The sequence below is a fragment of the Alligator sinensis genome, unplaced genomic scaffold (genome assembly GCF_000455745.1).
Source record: "Alligator sinensis unplaced genomic scaffold, ASM45574v1 scaffold1190_1, whole genome shotgun sequence".
In the NCBI taxonomy this organism is placed as follows: Eukaryota; Metazoa; Chordata; order Crocodylia; family Alligatoridae; genus Alligator; species Alligator sinensis.
In genome coordinates, this window is record NW_005842969.1 from 428,329 (window position 1) to 439,584 (window position 11,256).

The 11,256-nt window shown below is 42.3% G+C and overlaps 1 protein-coding gene across 1 annotated transcript in view; it reads right to left on the minus strand.

Moving 5' to 3' along the window:
* The window catches only part of MAATS1 (MYCBP associated and testis expressed 1), a gene marked incomplete at its 5' end in the record, with an annotated part of 51,455 nt that overhangs the window by 33,980 nt on the left and 6,219 nt on the right, over positions 1-11,256 (minus strand). Inside the window, 5 exons of the mRNA XM_025192827.1 lie at positions 185-362; positions 1,364-1,545; positions 3,670-3,726; positions 6,579-6,662; positions 9,210-9,367. Of these exons, the coding sequence (XP_025048612.1) occupies positions 185-362; positions 1,364-1,545; positions 3,670-3,726; positions 6,579-6,662; positions 9,210-9,367 (659 nt within the window). The remainder of the gene's footprint in view (positions 1-184; positions 363-1,363; positions 1,546-3,669; positions 3,727-6,578; positions 6,663-9,209; positions 9,368-11,256) is intronic.

Consider the following 11,256-nt stretch of genomic DNA (forward strand, 5'->3'; position numbering starts at 1 on the left):
ATTAGACTCTAATTACCAAAGGTGATGAGCATCTTTTGTGACTAATAAATTGGGCAAACTTGAATTGGTGACCTAAAGACAGGGGTCTCTGGCCTTCTCCCAATACCTTTAGCTATCTGGTTCCAACTCCACTTGGTTTTCTTACACCTGAGAGACCAACAGCATGCACAACTTTAGCACCTACTTTTCTATTTCCTGTTCTCGGAAGGCCCACTCCTTTCTCTCCATGTCATCCATCATCTTCCTCCTCTTCACAACTTGTGAGGCATCGTTCAGTGGTGGAAGAGTTGATTCCCAGATGCGTTTCTCCCGGGCACGTTCAATCATCTTCACTTCAGCTAGTCCTGCTGGAAGGCCCCGGCCTTTCAGGGACAAGAAGCAGCATTTCTTTAGGAAGACTACAGGTCAGGATGCTATTCATCACTACTGTGCTAAGATATTACAGTGATGGATATAAGAGTGGATAGTAAATATAGACAGAACACTTAGAGCAGTAGTTCCCAACCTTTTTAGGCTCAAGATACCCCTCTTCAGACTCAAGGCAGCCCCCAGAAAATGCCAGCTCTTCCCTTGGAAATGCCACTTGTTTTTTGACTACAGAAAAATAACAGAGCAATTCTTTTGTTGCAAACAATGCAGAAACACCACAGGTCAGAAGGTTTTTAATAGTATGAATTCCTATTTGAAACCTTTGAATTTATCTTGTGAATCATGTTTATACACCTAAGAGCGTTAACACTGCATGGCACCCTCTGGCACCCTTGAAAGGATCTTAGTACACCCCATGATGCTGCAACACCCTGGTTGCGAAGCACTGATTTGGAACATGGAAGTAAATACTTCTGAAGCTGCCATCTCCCTGAGCTTTTAAAATGTGGTGATGACTGGCCTCTGCAGTTGCTACAGTGATATTAAACGAGGTATACTCCTACTCCATGACATAAGGTGGTCACCAGCCAGGGGGTGGATCAGAAAGGCATTTCCTTTCTACAGAATCACATAGTATATTAAAATGCATTTGAGGACCAGGTCCTTCCTCTGAAACATCTACCATGGTGTTGGCTCACTAGTGTAGGAGTCTTTCTAACTTGAAGCAGTGGAAGAAATAATTTTATTTTATTTACAATACATACTGCCTTTTGAATGAAAACACCTTACACAGTGCCTCACAGGAGTTCTATTAGGTAAGCCATGTATCCATTTTAAATATGGATAAAATTAGGTATCTCAAGAAAACAGCAAGGAAATGTCAAAGCTGGGAGAAAAACTGAAACCATATACCAATTTGGAAATATCCTTCTGCAGTTCTCAGAGAGAGTGCATCCGCACTATTATAACCATGTTTCTTCGTCTTCCAACTCACCCCAAGTAAGAGTTGCAAGTGTCAGCAGTTCTGGGATTGAACCTTGAGGAACTATATATTCTGGGGAGTAGGGGTCAGTCTGAGCTTCACCATCCCGGTAATCTGTCTGTGTCCCTACAGTTCGTGATATGGGATATTGTTGTCTGGCACTGATAGAAGATGAGTGAACATATGGATCTGTCCTGTTGAAAAAAGAAAAAAAAAATGAATGTTTTACAAACTGCTGTATTTTATTATTTTTTTTAAAAAAACGCACTAGTTACAAATAGGATTTTCCAAGGTGCATTGCCTCCCTTTAAGGCTGATTCCACTCAAATGAGCTCCAGTGATTTCACTGAGAGCAGAGTTAGCTCACTGCTGAGCACCTCAGAAAAGTCTCTCTCTAGATGAGCAAACCACGAGCCTTCTGCAGTAGCCAGTTTAGATTATTACATGTAAGCCTCCAGTACACCTGCATCTGAGAGCACTGCATTTCATGATTCAAGGTCCTAGTACGGTCCAATGTAAATAGCTGCATCTTGATGGCAGTCTGAGCCAGACTCTATGGTTAAGTTAACGATGTGAGTTTCACGCAAGACGTTAAGCGCAAGCTGCACTGCTTTTCCACTGATGTGGCATTCAATGGGAGTTCAAAATGAATGAGTTGGAAGGAGCAGTAGTAAAGCACCTAACAGAAGCAAGTAATATAAAGCAGGACTGCGGTAACTTAACACCTTTGCTATCCTGTAAAAGGGACCTCTGTCCCAGTCACTTTAAGAGGGAAAGACTGACGAGCCAGGTAACAGCAGGACAGCAGGAGCAGGAGACTTATTTGAGCTAGGGGGAAATACGTGTGCATGGTGGAGGAGTCAGGTGACCAGAAGAACGGTGCTCAGAGGGACATAAGCTTAGCTCCCAAGTTGGAGAAGGCAGTCAGAGGGACATAAGCTCAGCTCCCAAGTGGGAGCAGGCAGTCTGGCCCTGTACTCTGCAGGGAATACTCGAGAGAGAGAGAGAGAGAGATGGAAGGAAACAGCTGAGAGGGGAGTCTGAAGAGTTTGGGGATAGTGACCTAGAGTGGGGGTTGATTTAAGCTAAAAGCAGTTTGTTGGTGCCTTAGTTTATGTTTATAACTGCAGGACCAGGTTGTGGCTACAGGGGAGGTTCAGAGGCCATGAAGTAGGGTGCTAAGAGACTGCTGTGTATTAAGCCCTGTACAAGGGTGTAGGTTGTAGCCATGTTGGTCTAAGGACATAGACAGACAAGGTTCTTTGGATAAATCTGTCTAATAAAAGATATTGGATTTACCTTAAGCCCTGTATAAGGTAGTAATGCAGAGGGCTGGGGTCAGGGAGCCAAAGCCTGAGACAGTGGGCCAAGGCTGTGGGTCTCAGCAAGAAAAAAGGAGCCAGTAAGAAGGCCAAGGCTTGGATGAAGGGATTCGTGCCCAAGGGACAGAGAGTGTGGATGGGACTGGGAAGTCCTATGAAAAATGATGAGAGAGTGACACCTATGAGGCATGGGTGGTTGGGGTCCATGATTAATTAAGGTCCCTAAGGTGAGTTGGCACTATCCATGCCCTCAGGCACTAACAGGGCTTAATCCACTTGGCCACATGTAAATCCAGGAGGCAAAAGCACAGGGACTGAGATCAGCCTCTCAAGTGAAACACTATTTTTATCAAGGCAGGTAGGACACTGAGAAAGTTGCTCTGAAGAGCTGAGACCAGTTGTTTTGCCACTAAGGGCCATTGCAGGCACCCTTGGGGCTTGTCCTGTCACACACCCCAATGCTCCCTGGAGAATATTCAACCAGCTCACAAGTTGAAGCAATTTTCAGTGACTTTACTGGGAGCGGTGCCCACTTGACAGCACATTTGAATCTGAACCCCATAAAAACCGGATCATGTTAATTTAAGAATACTGTATTGCAAATTATACAAGAATCTAATGTAAGGTATTTGACAAGAAACAATAAAACAACTCAAAGTCTGGCTGTATCAGAGACCTTTCCTCTGTGACTCACTCTCAGCTTTCTTTTTAATGCTTCTTGATCACAACATATTCAAGGCACACAGATATCTGATCCCCAGTCATGTAGTGCTGCTTACATATCCCAAGCAATGTCAAAACCAACCTGTAGGAATCTATACCTAACTTACTCCTTCAGGGATTTCATGGTGGTGGACAGATTCTTTCCACTATTTTAATGAGCTCACCCTATTGCTTCTCTGTTAAAAATATCTTTTGTTTCTGTAATAAAGTTGAACATCATTTGTGGCTATAAAAACCCACCGTAACAGTGCTCCTCTGGAGCTCACTACTTACTTTGCCATTGCATAAATTACATTTAGTGGAAATGACTGACTGAAAGGGATGTAAGGCCTGGAAAGAGAGAAAACACATTTAAGACAACAGCCACAAGAATAACATACATAATAACAGAATATTACAGCTTAGCAGAACTGGATCACTCAGTGGTAAAAAATGGTCTAGCTCCATTTATTTAACTGGAATTATGTTGATTTTCAGCAGCTGGGGATTTGTCCCTGAGTGTTTAAAAATACTTAAAAAGTAGCAGTTCTTGCAAGTCTAATGAGCTTGTGTAACTATGTCATCAGCAATATGTGAGAACTCTTGTTCTGAGTGGGAAAACGTGTTCTAGTTTCTCATTCAGAGGGACCAGTTCTCTCATTCACTTAACTATACAGGCCCAGCTTCATCGATTTTTAAGGGAATTAACACTGATTGCACTCTAGTAAGAAAAAGAGAATCAAGATCAAGAAGGTTAATGGCTTAGTTCATTGATACATGTCAGGATTTAGAATGAGGATGAAGGCTGTTTGGCTTAAAAATAAGTTTGGAGCTTTATCTGGTCCTGGTTTAAAGTTCTTTTCTTCTCTATCATACTTATTTTATTCTAGTCTACAGAGCTGCTGAACAGCCCATGGGGCTCCTGCCAGGCCAGGTAATATGGGAGCGGGGCTAGCAGAAGACAGGGCCTTTTGCAGAATTCAAGGTTCCAGTGCTGCTTTGGACATGGCTGTTAACAGCAGGGGGATGAGTGAAAGCTATGCAAATACAACCCTGCTCATCCTGTGGCCACTTGGCCTGCTGCTCTTTGCACACAGCTGCTTGGACCACTGTCATCACTGATTCTTCCGCTGCCACCACTGCTGGTGGCCCCCCACCAGCTATGCCACAGCTGCTGCTGGCCCCACTGCCTCTTCCACTGTGATCCAGGCCAGAGCACAGGATGAGTTTGATACCCCTGGTCTAGAGTTAGCAACTAATATTTTAATGTAGTTGAAAAACAAAATTCCAAGCTGCTTTTAGCTGGTACAAAAATGTCTTGAGTGCCAGAAGCTCTTAAGATAGCAGCTGCTAAAATTGTGTGGCACTTCAAACTGGAGTTGAAAAGCATGACAGTAATCACATGATGTTACTATTGGTTGAGGTTACTACTGACTATGTTCTCAATTCCTTGTATATGTTTGGGTTTTCTAAAGCTTAAAAGAATCCTGGCATTAACCCCAAACAACAACAATCAACTTCTAAGATAAGCCATGTTTTAGATTTATCTAATTTGATGTTTCCTTCTTTACATGACTATAGTTTCTGAAGTACTTTGAAAATGAAAGGTGCTAAAAGTCCAAAGTATTATTATTAATTTCTTGTTTAGGTACAAGTTATAGGAATTGTTGTCATCCAAATAACAATGTGTCTGGCTATCAAGTTTCTTTAGTAGCCTCTGAAAGACAATGAAAAGTTTATTTTAACCTTCTGGCAGTGGATAAGTTGGTCTATGTCTTTATACTGCTAAAATAACTAAATGTCTTTGATTCATTTTCACCAAACTTTTGCAAATTATTAAAAGCTTTAGACAACTGGATTTAACAGGGGCCAGGTTTGCGAACAGCCTTAAAACTAGTCCCCTGAAGTGAATGGTGTTGCATTTGCCAATGCTAGCAGTGAATTTATCCCAGCGTACCTCTGTGGCCAGACTAGGATGCATTTGGTGTGTCATGAGAGAACTGTTGGCTCAAACTCTATCCCATGTTTTTAGCTTAATGACAAACCGCAGAGTAATTATTGGGAGTACTGAGGTTTTGCAAGATGGAGTATTTGTCTGGTGAAAAATGTATCTGATATCCCTGCTGCTTTTCTCACCAGCAGGTATTGGAAGTTTAAAAATCATAGAACAGTAGGGCTGGAAGGGACTTCCAGAGGTCATCTAGTCCAGCCCCTTGCCTGAGGCAGGATCATCCCTATCCAAACCATCCTATACAAATGCCCTGTCTAACTTGTTAGCAAAACTACACAGGCAATCTCAAATACAACCACCCTAGCCTGCCACAGGTAAAGAGAGGGGACCATGGTAGCAAATGCTCTGCTGCAGCAATGTTGTTAAATCATTTGGCATATTTAAAAAATTCTAATGTAGCTTAGCAGCAGGCAGGATAGATTTGCACCTCTAGACCAGTGGTTTTCAACCTGTGGTCCAACCTGTGGTCACCCCTGGGGGTCCACAGACTATGTCTAAGGGGTTCACGAGTGGTGACTATAATTAATCAAAAGTATATGAATACCCATACTTATAATTCAGAGGGGCTGACACCTCCATTCGAAATTTCCAAAGGGATCCACACCTCAACATTTTTAGGGGTCCGCAAATGAAAAAAGGTTGAAAACCACTGATCTAGACTAAGTGAGGGCAGTGTATTTGATAAGCAGGGATGTGTACAGTGTTCCTGTTAGATAAGGAAAGACAAAGAGAAACACATCCCCTAAGCTCCCAGTGAGGGTAATCAGTCTCAGCTAAAACTCTCTCCATTAGCTTGGACCATATCCTTCCTCTCCATGCAAAAGAGTCTCATAACCATGACCCTCTCTGACCAACTGCTGAGCAGAGAATTGCTGCTGCATTTGGCTACACAACATCTAACTCCTTCTTTGAAAGCTTTTTGAGATACCTGGAATGTAAAAAGTGTTGTGATGTTCGACTTGATTGGTGTAGGAAATCCACATACTAATGATCAAAGAACTGATGCTTAAGGACTTCACACTTTCAGCAATCTCAAAGCTAAGCAAGGGCTAGGTTCCAACTTCTATAGTATTAGTGTAAAATTCAAACTAATTCCACAGATGTGTCTGGAGTTATATCAGTGTAAAATAGGGACTGGCTGAAGTTGGAATTTGGCAGATTCATATGCAACAGTTACTCATTCACTCCTCACCGTTCAAAGTATTTGTAGCGATTCCTTCCAGTAACTTCAGGATCTTCATACACTATCTGAGGAATCTGAAGAGAAGGCTGAAATCTAGAAATCAAAACATAGGTTTCATTAATGTAACTTATATTTTAATGGAGTATACTCAGAAATGTTCTGTTTTTTCTTTGCTTCATTATTATCATTATTATTTCACTATGTGCTTGCACAGCTAAAACTTAATCATTTCAGATTCCATAATGAAGTAGCAGACAAGCCTCCAACTGCATAGGTAACACCAGTATTATGAATGTATTTAAATTATTTCATAGTCTCAGGCACAGTATGGCAGCTCTATATGTAATGCTAATTTCATATTGTGCCTAGACAAATTCATTCATGTATTACCTTTTTAAAAAACTTTTTTTTGGTCAAATTGGCCTGGAAATATTTCCCCAATGGAAATTACATATTCAAAATTTCCTGGGAATTAAAGTTCAACTTCTTTTACTTCTATGGGAGTCCATGCATGCAGGTACACAAAAGAGTCTGAATACTTTTGATCAGCCAAAATTTTAGGGAAGAGATGCAATGAAAGAAGTGAGAAATTAACCTTCACTAAAAATAGAGCTAGAGATTTTCTTCAGACACGGAAATGATAGACTCTCAAGCCTTCGCTCTGGGTCCTCTAACAGTGAAGAAAAATTAGGCCGACCGTAGGGGTGGGTTTAAGGAGTGTGCTAGCTGGAACATATCCCTTGCAAACACAGCCTCCCTTCGCTGTTTTCACACCTTGAAGGAATCAACACTGAGTCTGAAGTAGAAAATTAGATACTCTGCTTCTCTCCTGACCTTCTCTTAGAGGTTGCCTTTTATGAACCAAGTTCAAGAACACATAGGATTTATTGGTTACAGTAACAGGCAGGGAGTAGGGAGTCTTCCATCTAGTGAAAGCTGACCGCTAGTTTTACTACTTAGTGGAATTCAATCATTTGCCTGCCTTCTCTCTGAACCTTTTCCTGAAGGAGAATGACAGCCCTTGGAAAACTTCATACCATGTTCCTTGAGAAAATTGTTCCACACATCCCACAACTCCAAAAAGGTGTTTTGACTACACCTAAGTACGGCTACTTACGAGAAGCCTGAATCTAATTTAATATAAAATGGAATCAAATGCTGCTGCCCTAATTTTGAAAAGGACAGTATAGTTTGCAGGTGCACAGATACCAGTATGTAATGTTGTTTAACAGCTTGCATTGAAATGAATTGCTATGTGCTGTGATGTTTTGTCTCTAAGGACCTTGCATGTTATGACCCTGAGCCTCATGGTATAACTTGGTGACCTCAGTTTAGCCAGCCACTGCCCTGAACACTGTACAGAGTCTGATGCTTCATTAACCCTCTCTGATGTACATTCTACTATGTTGTAAAGGTAGTTCAAAGTAACCCCTTCCTAGCAGCTGGCCCAATGTCCTGAGTCAAGAGTCAGCCTTAGAATCTGAAGTATTTTCCTGGCTCTGACTAACCTTTAATTGTGCAATTTTTATCTGCAGTTCAAATGAGTCAACTGGGCTGAGCTCTGTTACCACTGCCTTGGTCTTTACCTGTCAGAGTGCTGCTCCATCCAGATGGATTCTTATTTCCTTCAGCACAGGTGGTCATTTATTTTAGTGATTTGACTTTATTAGCATAAGCCACTCATCCCATCAAAGTACAATTATAGCCATAACAGGGACTGGGTAAAATACTACATGGATATTGCTCCTTCTGTGCCCTTGAAGTACACCTGCTGGCTTTACTGATATAAACAAGCATTTATTGCTGTTAGCCCTGCAGTGCCAACACAGCCAGTGGCAAGCAACCTGGGTAACATTCTGTCTTCTGTGTCAGCAATGCTTATTCAGAGCCAGTCAAAACCTGGTGACCGACTATATTTACACGAGATTTAAAAAAAATATTTTGCAAACATTTTGAGATGCTGAAATTTAGAGGGAAAAAATCATGTTTTTGTTTGCTACCCAGGGAACTGTATCACATAAACAGGTCAGTCTAAAAGTGACTTATTGATTAATTTTATGTACCAAGTAAAACTGAAAACAATCAGTTCTGCTATGAGCTATCGTCCTGAATAGAGCTACAGGGAAACTCAGGACCAGTAAATAAGTGAAAAAACTTACATACATGCTGAAGTGCTTTGCCCAAGTAAGATTTGAATTGGACATATTGCAAAAAAGAGTTCCACAGGTCAATTCGTCTGTTTGAAGAAGGCCCTACCCATGTCTGGTCTGTCTAGAACCTTGGTAGGAACAGCAAGGAAAATATAACCTGTCTTAGCCTTTGAGGAGTGAAGGAGAAAAGACTACTGCTGAAGTAACTCAGGCCTAGATCATTGAGGCCTTGATCGCTTCCATTGTCCACAACAGCTTGAAATAAATCTGCTTTGGTTTACTCATGAGCAGTGCAGAGCAGATATGACAGGGTTGAAGAAATATATAATGGTTTCACTCTAAGAAGCAGATGGGCAGCCATCTTCTATAACAGCTGCCATCTCAGAATCAATTTCAAGGGCAAACAGCCAGGAGCAAATTGCAGCTTCCTAACCTGTATTGCACACTTTATGCATCCTATTAAAAAAAAATCCAACTAGAGACCACTTACACAGTAAGCTGCTGAAGAGCCTCCAGGCGCTGCTGAGCCCTCCCTCTCCATCTTCGGTCAATAAATGGTGGCATGGGATCTTTTCCCTCGAAGCGTGGATTGTACCCAGGATAATGGATCAGGCTGCTAAACATGGTTTTAAATATCGGCACATTCCTCTAGCGTTAATGTAGAGACAAGGTGGGGAAAGGCAGTTACTTAGTAATTCCTCATGGCAATAAGGTATTTGTATATATACAGAAACAACATGGCACAAACAGTATACAGAACAGGGAGCACAAAAAACTTAGGCTTTAGGGATGGAGACATCCGGTCTATAAGAGACATGTTTCCCTAGATGTGAAGCATATTAGGCAAGCTGCAGTGAACTCCTGTGGCTTATCTACATTGCCATGGTGCTAGATACTGGCAGAGGGAGGGAGGGAGGGAGGGAGAGGAAGCAAGGCTTGTGTACAAACCATGCCCAGGCTCCACCAACTCAAGTCTTCAGGCATGCTCCAACCAAACACAGAGTTTGCTAGCTGAAGCTCCTCTCAGCTTGTCTCCAATGGCTGCTCTCAGGTGTGCTGGAAACTAAGGGCTCAAGATTGGCCAGAAGGATGAGACTACAGCAGCTTCACTTTCCATTTTGGAGACTGCCCTCGACTCAGGTGGGCAATTCTGGGCAGGATGTCCTCAAGCTCCCTGGGTGCTGTAACCTGCCTTGTTTATAAGCATCAGATTTCATTTAAAAAAAACCCAAACAAAAACCTAAGGACTTGTCTACACGGAGAAGTTAGTGCACATTAAACTACAGCATGAATATACACTGCACTAGTTATTCTGCATTTACTCCCTTACTGCACACTAAGTATGTCCACAAACTGTGAGATTGCTTATTTTGTAAGTGGAGTGAGTTATTCTGCAAACAAACATTCCTAGTGGGAACTAAGAGTGGTCCCATAGGGAGTTAGTCAACACTGTTACCTATTTCATTATTCATCAAAGCATGCATTAAAGGCATTAAAGGAGAGAAAGTATTGTGTTGTGAAGATCTGTAGTTTTCTGAGTGATGGTTCTTTTTGGGAAGAAGCTTTTACTGACAGATGTTAAGATAGATGAGGACTCCATTTTCAAAAGTTCTGGGAACAATCAGCTAAAGGTATCTGAACCATATTCATGTTCTTAAATGGCATAGCCCAAGAATTCAAAATCAGCTTGTTCTGTATTGTACACTTGATATTTGCTTATTCAGATGCCCAGAGCTGTGGAGAAGCATGCGCTAAAGAAATGAAAAGGAAAAAATAAATGAGATGGGGGAACGTGGAATTTGTTTGCTTAAAAGGAGTCTGGATGAGAAGGGGAGACTTTCATAGAATTAGTACACTTTAGAAACAAAAATTATCTAAATTTGGGTTTTGTTTTTTTCATATTAGAAAGGATATGGTCTGCACAGGTTAGACAACAAGGTGTTCATGCACTACAGTCCCTTCTAGATATCTAAAGATATCCCTGGCTATTGTCAGGGAACTGTTTACATATTTGGTTTACACATTAAGAGCCCTCAGAGCTAAGGATGCCAGAAAGATTTTTTCAGGGTATTTCTATGCCCTTGGGTACTTGCACAGAAGGGGCACAATACAAGTACTTGTCACAGCAGGATCTGAGCTTCGTATAACCCAGGGGTGGGCAAAATACGGCCCATGGGCTGGATCCGGCCCGCGAGGCCATTCTATCCGGCCCACGGGGCCCCTAAAAAATGTAGAAAATTAATATCTATCTGCCCTTGGTTCCTGTCAAAAATGACAGGAACCAAGGGCAGTAGGACCCAAGGGAAGACTGGAGGGCTCCCTCAACAGCAGGGCCCGCCTGGCCCCGCCCCCCCAGCTGGGAGTTCCAGTGGGGGCTTCTGGCCTGGGACCACATGGCTGCCCCACCTGCAGATAAGGGGGAAGGTGCGGGGAGGGCAGGGGAGGAACCTGGGCAGGGAAGGAGCCCAGGGAAAAGTTACTGGGGGAAAAGCTGAGCACAGTGGAGGGAAAAGTGGCTCCTTGCCCACTCCATGGCC